Below are 26245 nucleotides of genomic sequence, written 5' to 3' on the forward strand. Positions count from 1 at the left end.
TTCTATATCTACATATGCCTGTTGTCATAAGGTAGAGTTTCATTCCACAAAAAGAAGCAAATTATATAAACAGAGTTATGGTTTAAAAAGTATATCAGAGGGGCACCTGGGTGGCTCAGACAGTTGAGCTTCCGACCTCGGTTCAGGTCATGATCTCATGGTTTGTGGGTTCGAGCCTCGCGTCAGGCTCTGTGCTGACAGCTCAGAGCCTGGAGCCTGCTTTGCATTCTGTGTCTCCTTCCCTCTCTGCCCATCCCCCGCTTGTGCTCTCTCTCTGTCTGTCTCTCAAAAATAAATAAATGTAAAAAAAAAATTTTTTTTTTTAAGTATGTCAGAGTAGACGACCTACTTCTGGGTCGGGGTTGTATACGTAGCAGAGCAGCTCCCTCGCTGCGATCTACTGAAAGTCAGCCCTTGACACAAAGGTTTGTAAAATTTTCTTAAAAACAATTTTTTTTTAATAAAAAGCATATCAGAATAATGGATTCACGAAAACCTCAGGAAGAAGCTATTTGGTCTTATTCAATATCAAGTTGCAAAAGAAACTGAAATCGAATGGCTCACTGTACAATGACATGCTCAGTGCATGAGCTGGTTTCAAGGGAGTCCTCAATACCCTAAAAGTGAATGTAACATGTTGTATTAATGGGTATATGTGGAGTTTTCTGAGAAGTTCTACATCTTTATCAGAAAACCATGAAGCAAAAAAACTTTAAGAAACATTAGGTGTTTGTATTTTACTGATGTGTCTCCAACATGCAATTTGTATCTGGAAAATGAAAGAAAGTAATTAAACTTTTGTTTCCAGGATTTGGGGATGAGGCAGAGAAAAAGAGGTCTTGCCATGTCTAAATCTAGGAACACATTGTGCAGCTTTATGTTTGGGCTTCATTTATAAGTTATAATGCCAACTTAGAGGTTGGTTACAATAGCTGCTCAGAAATTCTAACATTACAGATTTATTTTTCTGCTAAGATTTCACCTTTATGGTTCCTGAGAATTTTTCTAATGCTAAATTCCTTGCATTCTATCTGATGCTACAGGAGACAGTGATGAAACCCCTAGGACATCATTTGTGCCAGGACATTCCAACAAAGCAGTTTCATCTTCCCCTGTTGATATGACCGGATATCACATCACATTCAGAACAGTTCTCACAATAAAAAGCCACCTAGCCTGTTCATAATGGAAACCACCAGTAACACTGCCATTTGTGGAGGACTCAGTGTACTGCATCTAGCTTAGCCTCCATGGTAGCACAGACATTTATTCCACAAATAATTTGTCATGAAGTCTTGTTAAGCTTTCACTGTAACAGAAACAGCATCAATATAAAATTGAGGATAATCCACTCTTACATGTGACTTAGAAATGAAGCTGACATTCTGTGCCTGCCCCACCAGTTCTATGTCTTTGTCCAGAACCCTCTCTAGGCTTTCAGCTCCAATGTATTATCAGGTCTACAAGGGGGAAGAATCCAACAGTAGCCAGATTTCATCTCACTTTCATCAAAATGAATACACTAGTAAGATCTAAGAATTGTCCTGATCACCAAAACCTTTAATCCTAGCATACTTACAAAAAGTTAGTCAGGACTATGAATTATTATTTATAGTGTTTAAATTCTTGTGCTTTAAACATAAGAATAGATTGTTAAGCCCTCTTAATAAAAGAAAATCTAAGCAGGAGCCTGGCTGGCTCAGTCGGTGGAGCTCCTGATCTTGGGGTTGTGAGTTCAAACCCTATGCTAAGTGTAGAGATCACTTAAAAATAAAATCTTAAAAAACCGGGGTCGGGGGGCAATTAGTTAAGCATACGACTTTGGCTCAGGTCATGATCTCACGGTTCGTGAGTTCGAATTCTGTATCAGGCGATCTGCTGTCAGCAAAAAGCCCACTTCAGATCCTCTGACCCCCTCCCCACTTGCTCATGTAGGTGCGCGCGCGCTCTCTCTCTCTCTCTCTCTCTCTCTCTCTCTCTCTCTCTCACACACACACACAGAAACCTAAGGACATTAAATTGAACTTTCTTAGTAAACAATGTGCCAAGCTGAGAAATGTTCTTTATACCATGCAAATTACCTTTGGCATAGAATCTTTTCAATGCCTTAGTTCAGTCAACATAGTGCATTTGCAAATCTACCTACTGTAAAGAAACAGTAACCCAGAAATGGGTAGGGAATTGGGCATTCTGTTGACTTCTTCCCAGAAGCAGCATACTAGAGATCATCAAATAATAAAGTTACAAAATTAAAATGTCATTGAATGTAACAGTTTCAAATGATAATTCAGAAGGCATTTTAGGAAGACTGTGAACCTGAATTTTAACTGGACTAAACTAAGCACACACATGTAGTCTTAGAAGGTATTGAACAATAATTGATATGCCATGAAACTCTTTTGGATTAACTGCATGTTGCCACTCTGCCAACTGTTTTTCTCACCAGATACCATAAAATATCAGTCATTTGGGCTTACCTAATACAGATTCTGGATGAAAAGGAGTTATTCTGAGAATCAAAGATACGTAAGTGAAAATGAAAATGTCTGGCAAAGAGTAAAATGCCCATACAACTATGAAATTATTATGGGTGGGATCAGAAGCTTAGACTGAGAATTCACTCCTCAAGTCTTTATTTGCCAAACTCATGTCTTAGTCACATCATACTTCAGTAATTAAGACTCCAACCAAATCCAGTCTGTAAGGTGTTAATGTAAGATGTTTATTAGTGTAATTTATTTATTAGCACAATGATCACATTAAAATGTCCCCAAATACAAACTGTTATAGTCTAAAGTCACAAAAAGTATAAACTCAGGTGCATGAATGAGGTTATATAAAATGTTATTTATAAACAAAGTTCTACATCTTCAACATTGGGCGAAAGAAGAAAAAAAAGAGAGAGAGAGAGAGAAAGATTACAAATAAGAAACATATTTCAATAGAACAACCTGACCAGTCTGGTAACCTCACACTCAGGTACGCCCATGATGACAACACAGCATATCCTTACAGAACTGGCTACTTTGTACAAAGCTATACTGAAGCAACATGAAACATCCAAGAGAAACAGAGCTAACAATGTACATGGAATTTTAGCTGTCATTAGTGGAAATTTTCAATTCCATAAATAAAAAAACATATTTGGGGAAAAAGAGTCAAACAAAAACAAAGCAAAATGGAAACCAAAATGGAATAAATCAGTGTCAGCAATGGAGTGTGAGTGTGTCCCTTCAACCACTGCCACAGTAGGGTGGCCCTGGGCTTCTCCAGCCACCTGTCACTTGCACAAGCTGTAGAGACTGGTTAGAACAGTTAGAAAAAGGTCAAAGTTGATCCTTAAAAGTTAGCACTGCCAGTTTTGCAAAGTTCCTAGCCAAAAAAACAAAACCAAAACAAACACAGAAAACCAAAACACATACTGAAAACTAAATGCACACCAAAGGGCAAGTGCTAGGTTTTATCTGATGGGTGCTCTCCTACAGTTAAGAGTTTTATATTTTATCAACTGCTTCAGAGGTAAGCATAAGCAACTTCCCTCAAATGTACTTCCTCTAAGTGTCTTTTCTCCAAGAACTCACAGAAGGAATTCCTGGCAGAGGAGCAAGCTCCTGCTTGTGAGCAGAAGAGGGAATGCTTCCTGAATTCCAGAAGTCATTGCAGGGACTCGGTTTAAACTTTCATAATATTCTGGTTTTTCCATCTCAAAAGTAGTTTTGTGTCAGAGGATCTAAAATAACGTACATCTCAAAACCTACCTAGAATCTAGTGCCAATTATTTATCTTAATCCAAAACAATCAATAATTTGGTTGACTGTGACAACCTGCATAATCAGAGGACAGAAACCTGGAGTGTTTCACATTCTGGTTCTTAAGCCAGAACTCCTCTACGATTTCAAACCATGGCCCACGTATTATATTCTCTAAAAATATCTCTGCTAAAAATCCAATCAAAGGTTATTATCTGAAAAGCTCCACAGTACTTTTCTCAAATAGTTCTTCTAGATTTTTTAGCTATTAGTGTGGGAAAACGAGGAACAAGTTTAAGAAAGTCCCATTGGGCTCTGTGCTGGCAGTGCAGAGCCTGTTTGGGATTCTCTCCCTCTCCCTCTCTCAAAATAAGTAAAATAAACTTAAAAAGGAAAAAAAAAAAGTCTCATTGGGACAATCCTCAAAACGCACTGAGTATAAACGCTAATTTGTAAAGGTCTTCCCACATGATCCACCAGTCCCCCTGGAATGCTGCAAAAAGGCTTCTCCAGAGACCAAAGGGATTCAAGACACTACCTGAACAGAGTTTGCATCCAATCTGAAAACCATGTCATTAGAAACCTGATAAGTTGGTTGTAGTTGTTCAGTGAATTGCGATATACTTTCATTCTCATGTTTTTACGAAAAAGTTGTTTCTGTATCAACATCCCAGTAGTCTATACAGGATTCCACTTTCTTAAACTTCTCAATTCTTATTTTGATAGTTCATGATCATGTTACGAAAGTAACTTTGGTTATAAAATTTCATACACAATAAAAGGTTGTCAGATTTTCAAGAGAATCTAAGCCTCTAGACAAATAAACCGCCATTTCATAATAAAAACAATTTCAGCCCAACTTACAAATAACAAAAGATGATTTAATTTGAGGAAGTACTTTTCAAAGTTTAGTCAGAGCTACTCTAAATTAAAATAGCTATCGTTATTCAGATTTTAGTAAGGTGGAGAGAATTAGAGGTAAGCCTGAAAGACTGCCCTTCCCTAAAAGCAAGCTCACAGAGGGAGAGGGAAGGGAGAGGAAAAGGGAGGGTCACTGCAGTACGGGTGGACTCAATCCCTTTATGAAAGCACACGTTCTCATTTGGTGTTACAATATCCTGATTCATTCTGAAGAGCTGAAAAAAACACATGGAAAAGGCCAACTCAAAATGTTAAAAAAAAAAAAAGAAAAATGTGAGATTTGAATGAAATGATAAAATGAGTTTTCAAAAAGAACAAGAAATAAAAGACATTAGATGCCCAAGGATTCATCTTGTACTCTGTGCTCACAAAGGGAAAGGAGGTTCCATCAAGCCCTGCAGAGCACAAGAGGAAGCAGGTGGTTTGCTCAGGCAGCAGCAGAAAAGGCCCCGAAGAACTACCCTCTGCTTCTTCTACATCGTGTCCAGGAAGGAAAAGCAAAGCTCTGCAAAATGCTGCAGGTTTTAGAAGTGTAACGGTGCTTAGGAAAGATCACTGGTCTGGTGTTGCAGCAGCCCCAGTGTGGAGAGACACGCTAGGCTTCTAGGAGGAGAAAAATAGAAAGGGAGGAAGAAGTAGGAAGGGGAAAGAAAGGGCAGAAAAGCACAGGTCATTAGTAAACAGCAAGTTCAACATAGCAAGATGCTCATACACCCTTTATATGCTATCAGCGGAGCTGGTCTGCTCTTAGGACTAGAGACAACATCCTGAATAAAACAGAAATGGGAGTTTTTCAAAATGGCACTGAGCTATGTGCTCTAGTTAGTAATGGCCAAATCAGAATGAGGTCACATCATGCTCCAAAAACATGCACTCTTTGTCCCCTCCCTACTCATTCCCACCCCCCAGTGAAACATGCATATTTTCAAAAGGTCAAATTCAGAACACACACATCTTCCCAGGTATGCAAACCATACTCTACCGGCTGCCATCATGTCAGTGGGCAATTCATAAATCCCTGGGTTCTTTTCTGCCACCAGGTAACTAAAAGTCTTGAAACAGTAAGGGCCAGGCTGCATGTTTTTCCTGTTCAATTTTTTCCGTGCTAGTAAGAGTTGGCAATCAGAAGCAATTGCTACCCAAAGTTTGGGTCTCTTCTGGTCATACTTGACATCTTGCTGGGGAAGAAATCTACTCTAGTTTGGATAATTGTTTCCTCTCTGGATGAAAATGGCATCCACTCCTTCAACTGGCTAATCAAATCAATCCCCTCCAAGCCTTTTCTTCCCCTGGCACTGCCTCTTTGTTAAAGAAAGCTGAACTTACACATTTTTTTAAAAGTTCATGTTCAAGCTTCTCCTTTAATCACAGGTATATTTCCATAAATGTTTCCTTAAAACTATACTACATAGATGACTCTGCTTTCAAAGCAGGCACAGAAACAGTCAATAATACAACAAAGGTTATCAAATAAATACAAAAATTTCTGTTCACAAAACTGGAAGATAAGGTGTCACTTCTGGTTGTTTTTAGCTTTTAAAGTAAAGAGTTTCTAAGTTAATGAGCTGCTAATAAGGATGTTAATGTCAGTGGGTAAAACTAACATTCACAACAAATGGAAACCAGCCATCAATAAATCTGAGGTACAAAGATAGAGAGGACATTTTGAAAGGTCACAGAATAAAAAATAAATCCTGGAATAATTGCTGTTGCTAAGAGGAGGCTTTCTGGAAGCCTTACAAACAGAAATCGTATGGCGGCTCAAGAAAAGTCTTCTCAAGGCTGAGGTATGCGTACAAGGGAAACACAGACACAGTATGTGTCTAGTGCTTACCTCCAATGCAGCAATGTGAATCGAATGTTATGCCCCAGTTAAGGGCACGCTCCGTTGCAAAGAACAGTTTGCTTGACCATTAGAAGTCTATTCATTTGGGTCAACAGTGTCAGCCTGATTACAACTGCAAAGTGCAATTATTTATAAAAATACAACATGACTCTCATAATGGCTACCTAAGAGAAGGTTTGCACAGTACATCCCTATGGATCCTGCTACTTCTTCGAGAATTCTGCTCTGGGGTCAGACAGCTGGTGCTAGTTATGAGGTGGAAACCCATAGGAACTCAGTGCCAGCTGACAGAATATCAAAGCCTTAGTAATTAATAGGCTGGAGCTAAAGTTAGAGACAGATTTCAAAAGTAACAGTTGGGGGGGGGCGGGGAGAAAAAGACCGAGGGCAAAATAGAAAGGAAAGAACTTTTAATTTGTGGCTCACAGATTTCCTAACATTAAGCCATGGCAAGCAATCTAAGTGCAGTGGGGGAAAGCCTGTGTAAAGAGCTGTAGTGGCCAAAGGCCTCCAATATAACATATTTTGATGATGATTAGTTTGCATCTATAATCGTAGTTTTAAGATTGATCCAGCTCTTGTGTGGCACAACTACAACAAATATTCAATACCACTCTTCTGTTGTTAGAGATGTTATGTGGCAGATGCCCTGGATTTGAATACATCCAACAAGAACAACAAAACCCTTAGAGATAATTCACATGCCTCCCTAACAGTCTTCCTCAAAGAAGCTCATCAAGGTGTTTACTGTGACTGTTTCACCTCCACATTTGGGGAATCCGGGGAACCACTTACCCACAGTATCATTCCCTTCCATTCCATGATCACCATTGGCTAGCCCTGTTGCTTTAGAGGATGGCGTACCTGCAACAACCACAAAGAATAATTAGCCGCTGTGACAGACAGCAGTATGAAAAACACACTCCACACTACCTAACTAGGTAGAATTTTGTCACTCTTCATAGCATGAGCTTAAAGCAGATAAATATATGTCCAAAATTTAAAGATCCAATAAAAGAAAACCCAGAAATATAGAACACAACGGAGTCATTCATTTTTACGGGACCCAGACTCTACACTATAGGAGAGCCTTTCCTAATAAGCAAACTGAAATCCTTTCTGTTCTGTAAATTGTCAAAGATTACCATTGTATTCAATTAGAACCACTATTAAGCACCACAGATTTTGTATCTGTGATTCAAATCCAATGCTCCAAGGGCACAGGGCCATTTGGAACTCCCTCACAAAGAGTCCAGGGCATTTTAATCTTACTTATTCTGATAGAGTATAGTTGTGTCACATTCCCTAATAACTAAAGACATTGAGCATCTTTTCATGTTTATTTGCCATCCCTTTCTTTAGTGAAATGAATGGTCAAATTTTTTGACCACTTTTCTTTGGGTTGTTTTCTTATTATTTAGTTTTGAGGATTCCTTATACATTCTAAGTACCAACCCTTTATCAGATGAATTCTGCAAATATTTTATCCCAGTCTATAACTTGAATTTTCATTCTCTTAACTGTGTCTTTTGCTTTGCAAACTGTGTCTTACCCGTATTTTCATTGTCTTAACTGTGTCTTTTGCTTTAAATTTTGATGAACTCGAACTTTTCATTTTTCCCCTCATGCTTTCTTATATTTTCAGTGAGGTATCTAAGAAATCTTTATCTAACTCAAGGCCACAGGATTTTCTCCTACGTTTTCCTCTAGAACTCTTCTAGTTTTCAAATTTAGGCTCCATATTAAGGCCAATGATACATGATAAATTTTGTATATAGTGTAGCTACAGGTCTAGATCTGTATTTTTTGCCTATGGACATCTAATTATTCCTGTATAATTTGTTGAACAGACTATCCTTATTCCCTGAACTGCCATTGCATTTTTGTAGTAAAATCACATATACTATGTGTGGATCTATTTCTGGACTCTCTTCTATTCCACCGGCCTATAAGTCTATCCATTTTTCCAATACTACACTGTCTTGATTACTGAATCTATACAGTATTTCAAAAAGGTCATGTGAGTCCTCCATAGTGGGTCTTTTCCAAAATTGTTTTGGTTATTCTAGTTTCTTTGCTCTACTATATCATGGATGAAATTGCGTTACTACATAGACGAATATAAGGATGTACAACCTTTTCTTAAAGGCTTTGACCACATCTAACACTTCAGCAACCCATCTAGCTCTGCAGTCAGCTTGCCAACCCAAGAGCTTCCCATGAGTCCCTCTCAAGAACTTAACAGAGATATTTGTCTTTTTTTTTCTTTTTTTTTAATCTTTATTTATTTTGGGGAAAGAGATTGAGAGAGAGAGACAGACAGACAGAACCTGAAGCAGGCTCCAGGCCCCAAGCTGTCAGCACAGAACCCGACACGGGGCTCGAACTCATGAACCACGGGATGGTGACCTGAGCCAAAGCCGGACGCCCAACTGACTGAGCCACCCAGGTGCCCCTAGAGATATTTTTCATAAAACAAGTAAAAATCTGGAATGTATGCTACAAAAATATAAAATGCAAGATTTTACTTTGAAAGACAAGAAACTGTACTGTCCAACCTTCTGACTCCCACAGATCCAAGGCAGAAATCTTTCACATAAACTCATTGAAAATATCTTTCATTCTGTTATCTCAAATAACAGAGGAACAACTACAGAAAACCTAAAGAACAAGGCAGACCAAAAAGAGATTATCAATTAACTGGAGGAAAAAGAAAATAAAGGAATGAAAGAGAACAGACTTTTATTGAATATCCACCATGCATTAGGTACCATACTAGGGCTTTACATACTGTTTTACTTATCTGGAGAGATACCAACTATGTTCTATCCCACATTTATGCCAAATATGGGATAGAACATGTTTAGCATAAATTTCCTTTTACCCTCACAAAGTACATTTATAAAATTTATTCTTCTTAGCTCAAGAAAGAACACATATTTTAAAAAATCTGCCTCATTTTAAAATACAGATTGTAAAAAATAAAATAAAATGCAGATTATAGGAAAATGCAAATTATAAAAAATACCATCTTCTGGTCATGAGAGTGATAAAATCTTTTTACAATTTAATAGCCAGTGTTGGCACAGTGTAAGAAAACAGGTAATCTCATACACCACTCAATGAATATAAATCAGAACAACCTTTTATGAGACAACTTGGCAGTCTATCAAATTTTGATATACTTGTTTAACTCAACAATCCATTTTAGGTACATAGTTCAGAGAAAGACATAAAAGTGCACAAATATGAATGTTAATGAGATGTTGACTATGGCATTGTTTAAAAAGTTACAAATGCCCACTGACAGATTCACTAAATTATGAAATAATATGCAATTTTAAAAGAAATGAGATAACTCTTCATGTACTGATATGGGAAAATGCCAGACCATATTAAGAAAAAAATTAAACCAGGGTTGCCTGGGTGGCTCAGTCAGTTAAGTATCCGACTCTTGATCTCAGCTTAGGTCTTGAACTCGAGGTCATGAGTTCAAGCCCCACATTGGGCATCATCATGGGCATGAAGCCTACTTAAAAGAAAAAAAGAAAAGCAAATATGGCATAATAGCATTATAACACACACGCGCACACAAATAATCAGAAAAATTATGAAAGAATATATCCAAACACCACTGATGGGGAACCAGAGATAAGGAAAAAAAGGAAGACTTAAACAGACACAAAGTCCTGTTTTAATTGAGCACATTATTTTATAATACTTTAAAAAAAAATTTTAAGTTTATTTACTTTGAGAGAGAGAGAGAGAGAGAGAGGTGCATAGAGGGGCAGAGAGAGAGGGAGAGAGAAAGAATCCCAAGCAGGTTCTGCACAGCCAGCATGGAGCCTGATGCAGGGCTGGAATCCACCAACCACGAGATCATGACCTGAGCCAAAATCAAAGAGTTGGACACTTAACTGAATGAGCTACCCCGGCGCCCCAGAGCACATTAAAGAATTTAAGAGTAGGGACGCCTGACTGGCTCACTTGGTAGAGTGTGCGACTCTTGATCTCAAAGTCGTAAGTAAGCCCCACATTAGGCATACGGTTTACCTAATGAAATAGTAATACTACTACTACTAATAATACTATACCTTTTAAAAAAATAATCGATAGACATTTAAAGAATGGATAGACAATGGACCAGAACAGAGAGCCCAGAAATGGACCCACAAATGTATGGCCAACTAATTTTTGACAAACCAGGAAAGAATATCCAATGGAATAAAGACAGTCTCTTCAGCAAATGATGCTGGGAAAACTGGACAGCAATATGTAGAAAAATGAATCTGGACCCACTTTCTTACACTATACACAAAAATACACAAAATCGATGAAAGACCTAAATGTAAGACAGGAAGCCATCAAAATCCTCGAGGAGAAAGCAGACATTTTTAAAAACCTCTTTGACCTCAGCTGCATCAACTTCTTACTCAACATGTCTCCAGATGAAAGGGAAATAAAAGCAAAAATGAACTACTGGGACCTCATCAAGATAAAAAGCTTCTGTACAGCAAAGGAAACAATCAGCAAAAGTAAAAGGAAACCAACAGAATGGGAGAAGATATTTGCAAATGACACATCAGATAAAGAGTTAGTATCCAAAAATCCATAAGGAACTTATCAAACTCAACACCCAAAAAACATTTCTTACCCAGTGAAGAAATGGGCAAAAGACATGAACAGACACTTCTCCAAAGAAGACATCCAGATGGCCAACCAATACAGGAAAAAATGCTCAACATCACTCATCATCAGGGAAATACAAATCAAAACCACAATGAGATGGCACCCCACACCTGTCAGAATGGCTAAAATTAACTCAGGCAACAACAAATGTTGGTGAGGATGCAGAGAAAGAGGATCTCTTTTGCACTATTGGTGGGAATATAAACTGGTGCAGCCACTCTGGAAAACAGTATAGAGATTCCTCAAAAAGTTAAAAACAGAACTACTCTATGACCCAGTAATTGCACTACTAACTACTAGGTAATTAACTAAAGGACACAGGTGTGCTGTTTCAAATGGGCACATGCACCCCAATGCCTATAGCAGCGCTATCAAAAATAGCCAAAGTATGGAAAAGAGCCCAAACGTCCACCAACAGATGAATGGATAAAGATGTGGTTTGTGTGTACACACGTACACACACACACACGCACACACACATACATACATACATACACACACACAATGGAGCATTATTACTCAGCAATCAAAAAGAATGAAATCTTGACATTTTCAACAATGTAGATAGAACTAGAGTGTATTATGCTAAGCAAAATTAGAGAAAAACAAATATATGACTTCACTCATATGAGGACTTTAAGGTACTAAACAGATGAACATAAGGGAAGGGAAGCAAACAGGGAGGGGGACAAAACATAAGAGACTCTTAAATATGGAGAACAAACAGAGGGTTGCTGATGGGGTTGTGGGTGGGGGGGATGGGCTAAATGGGCAAGGAGCATTAAGGAAGACACTTGTTGGGATGAGCACTGGGTGTTATAGACTGGAGATGAATCACTGGACTCTACTCCTGAAATCATTATTGCACAATATGCTAACTAACTTGCATGTAAATTAAAAAATAAAAAATTTTAAGTAGCTAATAGTTACAGAATTCTATAATAGAACACTATTTAACCATTAAAAACAAAGTTGTAGAAGTATATTTATTAACATACTTGTAAATTAGCAATCTACATGTGCAAAATAATAAAATTATTTTGTACCACACAAAATTATTTTGTACAATACAATCCCATTTTGGTAAAAAATAAAATTACATATTTAAAATTAAGAGAATGGATAGAGAGAGCCAACTGAAGTTCATAGGTCATCCTCAACATACTACCACAAATACTTAAACATGGCAGGAAAGATGGCTCAAAAGAATAAAGTAAGAAAAGACCTAGAAATCAAGAAGGTTACCATCCAGTGGAGCAGAAATTACAAGGAATATCCAAGAAGCTGAAGCAAATGGGATCACACTGAAGGAGAAACCACAGCCCAAAGGCGGCCCAGGAAAGCAGGACTGCAAGGTCTTCTGCACTTGGACAGCAGGCATGATGGGAGCGCCATTAAAAGCTACCAGGCCAGTCCCCATTTCCCCCATACTTTCCTTCCCTCACCCCACAACAGTCAGCCTTGTGCCAACCTCCAGAACGAATGGGGAGCCCTCACACTCCACCTGGCAGCACAGCTGTATCCCTGTCAGAGGCAGGTGGTAAAAAAAAAAAAAAAAAGTCATGAGGAATCTCAAATAGACAGTAATGCCACATACCTGAGGGAAACTATCACCAAAAGAATAAGGCATCATCGCATTCAAAGAGAATAAACATCACTCAGGGAAGCAATGTTGATACAGCAAATAAGAGACTTTTTTTTTTTTAACATTTATTTATTTTTGAGGGACAGAGATAAGAGCACAAGTTGGGGAGGAGCAGAGAGAAGGAGACACAGAATCCGAAGCAGGCTCCAGGCTCTGAGCTGTCGGCACAAAGCGCAACACGGGGCTCAAAACCACAAACTGTGAGATCATGACCTGAGCTGAAGTCGGATGCTTAACCGAGTGAGCCACCCAGGTGCCCCGCAAACAGGAGACTTTTTTTAAAAACTACCTCATTTCCCTCAGAAGGTATAAAGAAAATATCACAGATCCATGAAACAAAAGCAAGCCCCTGAAAAGTAAATTCTCTCATGACTGAGTAACAAATCATCTTCCAGGATAGGTAGTTTCCAATTCTTTGCTTTCATCAAACTTTAAAGAAGTTTTAATGTAGTTGCCTTCTGATACAACATTGAAAATAATTTCTAATAATAATGACTTACAGAATCCTTAACGTATAACTCAAAGAATTGAGGACATTTCCGTAGAGACTTCTATTCCCACACACTTAGCCATGTGAATAAAGTTTTTTCACTTTAAAATCTATTAAAATAGGAAGAGAGGGGCGCCTGGGTGGCTCAGTAGGTTACGCACCTGACTGATCTCAGGGTCAAGAGTTCAAGCCCTGCGGTGGGCTCTGAACTCGCATGAAGCTAACTAAAAACAAAAACAAAAACCAATAGGAATAGAAATTACTACACCCTCTTTCATCCTAGCAAAAAATAATTATCCAAAGATTCATGACCTAATTGAGAAAAATATTAGACCCCCCAAAAACATTTCCAACCAAATTCAACTTTTATGGTTAGTAACGATTTACCAAAAATCATGACACATGCGATCAACTGTGTACTACTACTAGTAACTGTGATAATAACTTTTCTTCTGGATCAAGTTAATATTTAAAGCCTTATGTTTACAGGAACTTTTTAAATTAAAATTTAAGCTCTCATACATATTTTGTTACAAAAACACAATAACAATCAAGAAAAACCTATCAGTATAAAAATGTATTACTCTAAGATAAAAGTCTATGACAGACATGGACTAGAAATAAGAGTTCAAGGAATCGAAAGAAGGATTTACATTTCCAATGATAATGAACAGCTTGCTCATACATTTTTAAAATACATGATGAGGAGGATCAAAATGCTATATATTTAGGAGCATTTGGATGCATTGAAAAGAGCAGCATAACTTATTTTTATGTGGCAAAAGTAAAACATTCTGAAAATGACATGCTTCACAACTACCTCCTTTAGCCAGAGCTTTAAATATCAACAACCTCCAGATTGGTATCCCGAGCCCAGAACTCTCCTCTGAACTCCAGACTCTTATCTAGCTGTCTATTGCTCTTCTCCACTTGGGTATCTTCTCTACTATCATGTAACTCACGCTCAGCAACTCTCGACTTAAATTTCTTATATTCCTCTAAAAATCTACCTTTTTTTTTTCTTTTTCTTTGGAAAAAGAGAGAGAGACTCTTAAGCAGGCTTCACGCTGGACAGGAGACCATCACTGGGCTTGATCTCACAACTATGAGATCATGACCTGAGCCGAAATCTAGAGCTGGACACATAACTGATTGAGCCACCCAGGTGCCCCTCAAAATACTCTTTCTAGAGCTTTCCCAATCTCAGATGATGGCAATTCATTTTTCAGTCAATCGTGCTAAAACCCTTGGGGTTATCCGGGATTCATCCTTGGCAATGTAAAAGGAGCGGTTTGGGTGGCATGGCATGGGCTACTGTAGGATGGGAAGGGGTTCAAGAAAGAAGGAGACAGGTAGTAGATACATCTTTTTCACAGGAACAGGGAAAAAAAGAAGTAAATGAGATGGGCATGGGGTTGAGAAAGGACTTTTTTTTTTAAGTATATTTATTTATTTTGAGAGAGAGAGAAAGCATGAGCTGGGGAAGAGCAGAGAGAGAGAGAGAGAGAGAGAGAGAGAGAGAGAGAGAATCTCTAGCAGGCTCAACACTGTCGGTGCACAGCCTGATGCAGGGTTCTAACTCATAAACGGTGAGATCATGACCTGAGCTGAAGTTGGACACTCAACTGAGTGAGTCACCCAGGAGCCCCTGAGATAGGATTTTTTTTTAAGGAAGTTAAAAATTATGGTCTATTTGATGCTGATGAATGACCCAGTTGAAACAGAGAAACTGATGATGCAGGCAACAGAAGAGAAAATGGCTCTAGCAGTGCCCTAAGTGAAAGCAGTTCGCCCATAACAAGAGGAAGAGCAGAGGAAAGGGCAGAGGGGGGAGGTAGGTGAGGACCTGCAGCAGGGGGACTGTGCAGAAGTTCTCTTCTGACTGAGTCTATTGATCCTTTGTTGTAAAAGTCATTGGCTGAGAATATGAACAGGAGGGCAGGTGCTGGAGGTTTGAACAGAAAGGAGATGATGTGAAACAGTCACCTAAGAAAGTGGAAAACTTTACAAATTCATATGAATTAGTAGCAGAGTCCTCAGGTTCAAAGTTCAAGCTCTTTATACAAATGAAATAAGACTCATTTATAGTTCCTGAAAATAATATTTATATGTCTAATAATTTTGTCTTTGAGTTAAATAAGTAAATGTTTAGTTTTGAAAAACAGCATCTATAAGACATTAAATTAAGCAGAGAGTATGCATCTGTGAAGATGGTGTGGTTTCATAGAAAGAACATGAGGTTGAAAATCAGAAGATCTGAGTTCAGTTGTGGTCTGTCACTATTAACCAAATGATCAAATCCAACTCCCTTGTGCTTTCTAAGCCTTAGCAGCCTCCCCTGAAAAATGTGATATCTATCTCCCATGGTTATCAAGAAGACGAAATCTACTAATACTGGAGGAAGTATTGTGCCAACTATACAGTGTTATGTAAATGTTAACAAATGTTATTATTTCCATTGTTATTAACAATGATCATCTATAGTTGATCAATCTGTACACTAACTGTAGATTAACTGCAGACTGATCACTAAACTATAAAGTAACCTTGGTAGAACATGAAAATATAAAAATCTAGCTTAAGTGACATTAGTAGACTAATAATTGTGCATCTAAGAAATAAGAAACTTACCAGAATAAAAAAAAAAAAGCAAAATAAGGAGGTTAGAAGAAAATAAAAGAGAGACTGAGATTCTACCATACACATAACACCTAACAGTCTAAAAAGAATCCAAGCCCAGGAGAGAGGAAGGAAGGAAGGAAGGAAGGAAGGAAGGAAGGAAGGAAGGAAGGAAGGAAGGAAGGAAACATAGGGAGGGAGAAAGAAAAACATTACAACATAAAAATAAGTAGGCTTTGGGGCACTTGGGTGGCTCAGTCAGTTGGGCGTCTGAGTACGGCTCAGGTCGTGATCTCGCGGTTCGTGAGTTTAAGCCCCCCGTCGGGCTCTTTGCTGACAACTCGAGCCTGGCCTGCTTCAGATTCTGTGTCTCCCTCTCTCTCGCTGCCCCTTCCCTGCTCATGCTCTCTCTCTCTCTCTCTCTCTCAAAAATAAATAAATATTTTAAAAATAAATAAATAAGTAGGCTTTAGAGTAAGAAAGAGGTTCACTGTGCATTACTGGGTAAATCCTAATTCAAAAGATGCTACACTGCCTTCTTTCACTAATTCCCTCAGAGGAACATCCATTTCATGAAATGAAATCTTTCTCAGCTAAACACCTATTGCACTGAAAACAACACAATTTTTAAATAATCACGCGCCCTGAGAAATAAGGACATTCAAATTCACTGGGTTTATTTTTGTGTTTTGGGGGTTTCTTGTTTGTTTGTTTTTAAATCTCTTCTCTCACAAGTGATTTTAGAGTCCCATAGCTGGCAAATCAGGCAGAGAAGGGAAGTGGCAAGACCCTGAGAGGGCATGTGTGCTGTGACGAAGACAGCCACGGTGAGTCGGCTTTGGGCAAAAGGGGGCGGGCGGGGGGGGCGGGGGGGGTAGATTCTGCATGATCTCGGCACAAGGGCACCTTCTAGCGCAAAAGTCAGGCCTGTTCCAACATCGCCCTCTGGTGGCCAATAAAGCTGGTTGCAAGGCTCTGCAAGAGAAGGCCCGTCAGCTAAACAAGAATCTGCAGTATCTAGTTATCATTCTTTCCAGGACTTGGCTTAGGCCCTCCCTCCTGGATCAATGTTTCTCAATCTTGGGTGCATCAAAGTTACCTGCAAGGGCCTGTTAAAACACAGACTGCTGAGCTCCATACCCAAAGTTTCTGATTCCAGGTGGGTGGGCCTGAGAATTGTACCTTAACAAGCTCCCAAATGATGGGATCACTTCTGGTCCAAGGACCACACTTTGAAAACCACTGTCCTAGGTTAGAACATTTAATAGAAAAAATTCTTAGCCCCCAAAACCTCCTAGAATTCTCTCAATCTCACAAGTACAATTAAGCACAGAGTACAGAAAACTTAAGTGACTTGTGCACAGATTTGCCAATTATTTGTGTCTAAGCATCAACAATGTGCTAGATGCTCTTTCAAACATCTATGACAATGTTGTGAATGAACAAAAGTCACAGAAATATTATTGTTTTGTTATTCACATGTAAAAGAAAGCTGTCTTTTGTTTCCCTGACCTAGAAAATAGAGCCATACAGAGGTGATAATGAGCAATGATTAAGTGGATAACATTTCTGAAGAAGAAAAAAACAAGTAATACATAAATCCTGAAAAAGTATTTTGAGAACTGTTTTTGCAAGGTGACAGGCATTTCAGAAGTAATATGACACCAGTTTTATTTCCAGGTATTTGGCTCTTTAGAGGTTTTATGGGGTAATAAGAAGAAGATAAAAATATTCATGGAAACAAAACTGAATAGCAGTAAAATGGAAAAGAGAAAAGAGTACAGTATATCCACAAAAAAGGCCTAAAACCAATGAAAAATCCAGTGGCAACAAGCACCCCTAGCACCCACCCACGTTGTAAAGGGGAGGGAGGCTCTGAGAACTTACTGTTTCCAGGTCTGGGGCAGGAAATGTATGTCGGGAGAAAAAAGGCAACTTTTCCTACTCTGTGTTAAGTGTCATAAAGGTAGCCTGCTTGCTTATCCCCCATTTTTAAGTCATGGGTAATTAGGGTAGGCATGTGAGAATTAAAAGAAATAAAAACACCACTGTCCAAAGAATTCCATTACACGTTGTAACCTATTCAACTGCCCTTTCTATTCTAGACGCAGGAAACTGGTTGATAACTTTCCACTGACTGGCCTAAGTAAGCCTGCTGGTAATCACACCTGGACCGCCAGTGATAACTTCATGAATCTCACCCAATAACAAAATCAAACTTAAAGTTGGGTATATAGTAAAACATGAAGATAATGAAGTCTAGGACCCTTCCATCACTTCTGAAGAAGTATTCAGAAGAAAAAAACATGTTATTTAGAATTTTCTCCAAGCAAAACACAAACATGAACCCAACCTATCATTTGGGCAAAACCCATGAGAGAAATAATCTATAAAAGTTAGACTCACAGTAAAGAAGCCCCCATTCACTGAGAACTCACTCACTGTCCCAGATTTCTACAAGACGAAATAAAGAAATTCTTTTCCTTTCTTCTTCAAGGTCTCCCAACAGCCACCTCTCCTTTTCCCACTTATTCTTAGCCAAATCTTCTACAAACAAGGTGGTATAAAAATAAAATTAGAAACTTATAATTTAGTTCTAATGTAATTATAAACTTTGTATTATTCTTTTTGAACAGGTTGATAAATATATGTGTACAAAACCCAAGTGGTCCAAAGGGATATACAGTAAAAATAAGGCTCCCTCCCACCTCTACACTCTAGCCAGCTACTTCTTCCCGGAGTAAACACTGTTACCAATTTCCAGACTAGTCTCCCTGAGTTAATGAACTTTTAATTACAGTAATTTTAATTACAGTTATAGGTTATTCATATATTAAAAATATTAGGGGAAATTTAATTTTTATAAGCAAAACAGTTTCTAAAAAACTTTCCTCTTCTAGGGTTAATGAAACACAGGTCAAACCACCGAAGATAAAGCACAAGAAAATCTACTGCTGCCACATCACGATGTTCACCCACCTAAGCTGAGGCCCAGGAGGTGGAAACAACGCACAACCAAAGGAAAAGAAAAAATGAAATCCAAAGGAAGACATGGCCCTCAAGGAGACAGGGAGGTAAGCACCGGCTCTCCTATGTCAGAGCGTGTGAGGGAGAGATGCTGGGTTTAACAAGCAGGTAAGAATTCAACTAAAAAGTTTAATGATAGGCTAAAGGCTAAGTGAAGGGCTGTATGACAGTCTAGGGTCCCTAGCATCCACAGACACAAGGGAAGTTCAAACATCTGCACAGATGTTGCCCAGATGCTGGTAAGACTGGAGACAAAGTGGGAGAGTCTCCTTCTGCAGACCTGGGAGAAAGCCACCACTTAACTCATGTAAAGTCCTGACCACCACCCCCAATCTTACCCTGCCCTTCTACCCCATGCAAACAAAAGCTGAGCTGCTTGGGGGAAGAAGTGTGTCAAACCCAATCAGTCCCAGGGCCTGGGCTAAGGCAAACTGTAGCTGGGGAAAGAATTAGAGTTAAGAAGAAGATACCTTCTTCCCCTAGGGGAGCAGTAAGTCCTACCCAAGACCCTGCAGGATATTGTGAGAAGACCCTACCACCTGTAAGAGGGTATTACTGAGAAAGACTCAACCATGCACACAGGATCACACCTGAACGAGGACCAAAACCAGAGATATCAACAGTCCTGTCTACTTCCAGGCTAGGACTTTTCTGGGAGGGGCAAGCGCATGGAGAAACAGCCTTCCAGCCTTTCGGGCGCAGGTGTCACAGGGACACCAAAAGCGAAGAGTGGAACAAGAACACTGAGAAAAACCTTTCAGCACCCCACTCCCCACTCTAAACACAAGGAATGGAGGAATCTCAAGCCAGTAATACACTGAAGATAATCATAGTAACAACAAAACCCAAACCTAGTTCAACTCTATCCTAAATGGACTCAGTGCTGTGTATTAATTACCTAGTGAAAGAAGAGACGTGCCCAATTCCAGGCATAAAGATTGTTTTCTCTCAGTGACTACAGTTTTACATGTGAAGTCCAGCATTCACTCAAAAATTAAGAGACACATAAAAAATACAAAAAAAAAAAAAAATAAAATAAAATAAAATAAAATAAAATAAAATAAAATAAAACAAAACAAAACATTGTCAAGAGACAAAACAATCAGACTGAGAAATGACCCAGATGACCCAGATGTTGACCCAGATGATCCAAACTATCAGACAAGAGATTTAAAATAATAATGAATACTGTTAAGGTCTACAGTGGAAAAGATAGAAATATGCATGAACATATGGGGAACTTCAGCAGAGACATAGAAACTATAAGAAAGAGTCAAACAGAAATGCTAAAAATTATAACCAGAAAGAAATTAAAGAATGCCACTGATGGGGCTCCTGGGTGGCTCAGTCGGTTAAGGGTCCGACTCTTGGTTTCGGCTCAGGTCATGATCTCACGGCTTCCTAAATTCAGATTCATTCTCTCTCTCTCTCTCTCTCTCTCTCTCTCTCTCTCTCTCTCTCTCTGCCCCTCCTCAGCTTGTGCTGTCTCCGTTCCTCTTAAAAATAAATAAACTAAAAAAAAAAAAAAAAAAAATGCCACTGAGGGCTCATCATGAGATTCAATGCAACCAGGGCCAGTGGGAGGGGTGGGGGAATCAGGAAAGTTGAAAATAGGTCAAAAGAAAGTACTCAAATGAGACACAAAGAGAAAACAAAGGAGAAAAAAAAAACAAGAGCATCCAAGAGCTGTGAGGCAATACCCAAAAATCTAAGAAAAATGTCATTGGAATCCCAGGAGAAAAGAGAAAGAATGAGGCAAAGTAATTTAAAAGATAAATACTCAAAAAATTTCCAAACTTCATGAACCACATCAAAGCACAGATCAAGCTCAGAGAACCCCAAGCAGAACAAATACCATACCAAGATAGCACCTAAATACAACATATTCCAACTGCTAAAAAACAAAGATAAAGATAAAATCTTGAAGGCAGCCAGAGGGAAAAAAGGGGAACAAAATCAAGATTAAAAAAGATTTCTCAGAAACTATCCAAGCGGGAAGACTAACTTTCCTAAATAAAAGAAAGAAGTCACAAAGAATATGATACCTTGGAAAGATATCTTCCAAAATTGAAGGCTGGTTTTTCGTAAACTAAGGCTGAAATAATTCACTGCTAAAAGACCTGTGTTAAAAAGAAATGTTAATGGAATTCTTTCAGGAAGTGTGGTGTTAGATAGAAATCTGGATCTATACAAAGAAATAAAGAATGCCCCAAATGGTAAAAATTAGAGTAACTATAAAAGGTTATTTCCCATATATTTTTTTAATGTTTTTATTTATTTTTGAGACAAAGAGACACAGAGCATGAGCAGGGGAGGGGCAGAGAGAGAGGGAGACACAGAATCTGAAGCTGGATCCAGGCTCTGAGCTGTCAGCACAGAGCCCGAGGCGGGGCTCAAACTCACAGACTGTGAGATCGTGACCTGAGCTGAAGTTGGACACTCAACCGACTGAGCCACCCAGGCACCCCTCCCATATTTTTAATCTAAAAAATAACTGACAATCTACAGCAAAAAGAGTAACAAAGTACGTTATTAACGTATGTAAAATTAGGTATATGACAGTAAAAGAAAAAAATGAAAGAGGAATTGGACATTTACTGTTTTGCATGGAATTTTACTCTATATATGAAATGGTTCAATATTACTGGAAGGCAAATTAGAAGAAGTTGAAGATATACACTGTAAACAGTATGTCAAAAATAAAAGAAATTTTAAAAGAAATATACATAATAAGCCAATATTGAAGTTAAAAACATAATCATGGGGAGCCGGGGTGGCTTAGTCGGTTAAGCGTCTGACTTCGGCTCAGGTCATGATCTCACAGTCCGTGAGTTCGAGCCCCATGTCAGGCTCTGTGCTGACAGCTCAGAGCCTGGAGCCTGCTTCAGATTCTGTGTCTCCCTCTCTCTCTGCCCCTCCCCTGCTCAAGCTGTCTCTCTCTGTCTCAAAAATAAATACAAACATTAAAAAAAAATTAAAATCACAATCATAAAAAACATTCAATTAATCCAAAAACAGATAGAAAAACATAAGAACAGATAGAAGAAATAGAAAGCAACTATCAAAATGACAGATTTAAATCCACCATACCAATAATAACATTAAATATAGTCTAAAATACCAATGAAAAGACAGAGATCTTCAGACCAGCTAGAAAAGCAAGATCCATCTATATTCCATCTACAAGAAACCCATTTTTATTAAATATTAATAAAGAATGCTCTGAAAGTCAAAGGATATATGGAAGTGCTGAATCACTATACTGTACATTTGAAACAAATATAACCCTGTATGTCAACTACACTGTATGTGCACATGACAACAGATCTTCAAAATACATGAGATAAAAACTGGCAGAATAGAAGGGAAAAAGAAACAAATCCATAAAACTCTGTGGAGACCTCAACATCTCTCCCTCTCAGAGATCATTACAAGTAGATATAAAGTCAGTAAAGATACAGAAAACCTAAACAACCCTATCAACCAACTAGACTTAATTGGCATAAAAAGAGTACTCCACACAATAACAGCATCATATTATTTCAAGTGCTCACAGAACACTGACCATGACAGGTCGTATTGTGGACCATAAAACAAACCATGACAAATTGAAATGAACTGAAATTTCAAAGGATGTCTTCTGACCACAACAGAATTAAACTAAAAATCAATTATTGTGAGATATCAGGAAAATCTCCAAATATTGAGAAATTAACATATTTCTAAATAACCCATGGCTCAAATGGAATCCACAAGGGAAATTAGAAATTTTTATTTTTATTTTCTTAACATTTATTCATTTTTTGAGAGACAGTGCCAGTGGGGGAGGGACAGAAAGAGGAAGACACAAAATCCAAAGCATACTCCAGTCTCTGAGCTGTCAGCACAGAGCCCGACGCAGGGCTCAAACTCACAAACTGTGATATCATGACCTGAGCCGAAGTCGGACACTTAACTGACTGAGCCACCCAGGAGCCCCAGAAATTTTTTTTTTTAAGAGAGAGAGAGAGATTTTATCTATTTGCAAATCAATGTGATATACCACGTTAATAAAAGAAAGGATTAGAACTGTATGATCCTTTCGATAAATACAGAAAAAGTATTTGACAAAGTACAGCATCCTTTCTTGGTAAAAACCCTCAAGAAAGTAGAGACAGAAGGAACATACCTCAACATCCTAAAGGCCATATACAGGAAAGGCCCACAGCTAATATCATCTTCAATGGGGAAAAACTGAGAGCTTTCCCCCTAAGGTCAAGAACATGACAGGGATGTCCACTCTCACCACTGCTCTTCAACATAGTATTGCAAGTCCTGGTCTCAGAAATCAGACAACAAAAAGAAATAAAAAGCATCCAAATTGGCAAAGAAGTCAAACTTCCACTCTTCACAGATAACATGGCACTACATGGGAAACCTGAAAGACTTCACCAAAAAAATGATATGTGAATTCAGCAAAGTCGAAGTTATAAAATCAACATAGAAATCAGTTGCATTTCTATATATCAATAATGAAGCAGCAGAAAAAGAAATCAAGGAATAGACCCCATTTACAATTGCCCCCAAATCCTTAAGATTCCTAGGATAAATCTAACCAAAGAGATAAAAGATCTGTATGCTGAAAACTATACAAAGCTTATGAAAGAAATTAAAGAAGACACAAAGAAATGGAAAAACATTCCATGCTCATGGATTGGAAGAACAAAAATACTGCTAAAACGTCTGTACTACCCAAAGCAATCTACATACTCAATGCAATCTCTACCAAAATAATAACCACATTCTTCACAGAGCTAAAACAAACAATCCTAAAATTTGTATGGAACCAGAAAAGACCCCGAATAGCCAAAGTAATGTTGAAAAAGAAAACCAAAGCTGGAAGCATCACAATTCCAGACTTCAAGCTGTATTACAAAGCTGTAATCATCAAGACAGTATGGTACTGGCACAAACACAGACACTTAGATCACTGAAACAGAATAGAGAACCCAGAAATGGACCCACAAATGTATGGCCAACTAATCTTTGACAAACCAGGAAAGAGTATCCAATGGAAAAAAGACAGTCTCTTCAGTAAATGGTGATGGGAAAACTGGACAGTGACAAATGTTAAGAATGAAACTGGACCACTTTCTTACACCATATACAAAAACAAATTCAAAATAGATGAAAGACCTAAATGTGAGACAGGAAACCATCAAAATCCTAGAGGAGAAAAAAGCAAGCAACCTCTTTAACCTCAGCCACAGCAACTTCTTACTTGACATGTCTCCAGAGGCAAGGGAAATAAAAAGAAAAATCAACTATTGGAACCTCATCAAGATAAAAATCTTCTGCACAGAGAAGGAAATAATCAACAAAACTAAAAGGCAACCAACAGAACAGGAGAAGATACTTGCAAATGACATACTGGATAGCGGGTTAATATCCAAAATCTATAAAGAATTTACCAAACCTAACACCCAAAAAAACCAAATAATCCAGTGAAGAAATGGGCAGAAGACATGTATAGACAGACACCTTTCCAAAGAAGACAAGGCTAACAGACACATGAAAAAATGCTCAAGAGGGGCGCCTAGGTGGCTCAGTCGGTTAATCGTCCAACTTCGGCTCAGCTCATGATCTCACAATTCATGGATTCAAGCCCCACATTGGGCTCTGTACTGACAGCTCAGAGCCTGAAGCCTGCTTTGGATTCTGTGTCTCCCTCTGTCTCTCTGCCCCTCCCCTGCTCCCACTCTGTCTCTCTCTAAAATAAATAAACGTTGGGGCACCTGGGTGGCTCAGTTGGTTAAACGTCCGACTTCAGCTCAGGTCATGATCTCGTGGTCCGTGAGTTCGAGCCCTGCATCGGGCTCTGTGCTGACAGCTCAGAGCCTGAAGCCTGTTTCAGATTCTGTGTCTCCCTCTCTCTCTGACCCTCCCCCGTTCATGCTCTGTCTCTCTGTCTCAAACATAAATAAACATTAAAAAAAATTTTTTTAATAAAATAAATGAACATTAAAAAAATTTTTTTAATAGTAAAAAAACAAAAAAAGAAAAGAAAAAATGCTCAATATCACTCATCAGAGAATACAAATCAAAACCACAATGAGATACCACCTCACACCTGTCAGAATGACTAAAATTAACAACTCAGACAACAACAGATGTTGGCAAGGATCCGGAGAAAGGGGAACCCTTCTGCACTGCTGGTGGATATGCAAACTGGTGCAGTCACTCTGGAAAACAGTAGGGAGGTTCCTCAAAAAATTAAAAAATAGAATTACCCTACAACTCAGCAATTGCACTACTAGGTATTTATCAAAACGATACAAAAATTTGATTTGGGGGCACCTGGGTGGCTCAGTTGGTTAAACGTCTAACTCTTGATTTAAGCTCAGGTAATGATCTCAGTTTGTGGGTTCCAGCCCCGCATCGACTTCTGTGCTGGCAGTATGGAGCCCGCTTGGGATTTTCTGTCTCCCTCTCTCTCTGCCCCTCCCTCACTCGTGCTCTCACTCAAAAATAAATAAACTTTAAAAAAATTCTGATTTGAATAGGCACATGCACCCCAATTTTACTGCAGTGCTATCAACAATAGCCAAATTATGGAAAAGTCCAAATGTCCACTGAGTGCTGAGTGGAGATCCATAGGTTGAAAGATAGATAGATAGGGGCGCCTGGGTGGTGCAGTCGGTTAAGCGTCCGACTTCAGCCAGGTCACGATCTCGCGGTCCGTGAGTTCGAGCCCCGTGTCGGGCTCTGGGCTGATGGCTCAGAGCCTGGAGCCTGTTTCTGATTCTGTGTCTCCCTCTCTCTCTGCCCCTCCCCCATTCATGCTCTGTCTCTCTCTGTCCCAAAAATAAATAAACGTTGAAAAAAAAAATTAAAAAAAAAAAAAAAAGAAAGATAGATGATAGATAGATATGGTAATCAAAAAGAATGAAATCTTGCCATTTGCAACAAAGTGGATAGAACTAGAGTGTATTCACTAGTCAGAGAAAGACAAATATATGATTTTACTCATGTGGGATTAAACAAAACAGATGAACATAGGGAAAGGGAAGGAAAAATAAGATAAAAACAGAGACTGGTAAACCATGGGAGATGCTTACATACAGAGAACAAACTGAGGGTTGCTGCTGGAGGGGAGGTGGGTGGGGGGATGGGCTAAATGTGTGATGGGCATTAAGGAGGGCACTTGTTGGGATGAGCACTGGGTGTTATATATTAAGTGATGAATCACAGGGTTTCTACTCCTGAAACCGACTCTACAC

The 26245-nt window shown here is 38.7% G+C and overlaps 1 protein-coding gene across 24 annotated transcripts in view; it reads right to left on the minus strand.

Annotated features, from left to right (window-relative positions):
- Positions 1–26245, minus strand: part of MAP4 (microtubule associated protein 4) — a 207912-nt gene that overhangs the window by 100590 nt on the left and 81077 nt on the right. For all 24 annotated transcript variants that reach the window (XM_040445206.1, XM_040445216.1, XM_040445205.1 and 21 more), the window contains one exon: positions 7312–7380. In XM_040445206.1, coding sequence (XP_040301140.1) covers positions 7312–7380 — 69 coding nt within the window. The remainder of the gene's footprint in view (positions 1–7311; positions 7381–26245) is intronic.

This window comes from Herpailurus yagouaroundi, unplaced genomic scaffold (assembly GCF_014898765.1).
Source record: "Herpailurus yagouaroundi ecotype Mexico unplaced genomic scaffold, PumYag 193, whole genome shotgun sequence".
NCBI classification, from domain to species: domain Eukaryota; kingdom Metazoa; phylum Chordata; class Mammalia; order Carnivora; family Felidae; genus Herpailurus; species Herpailurus yagouaroundi.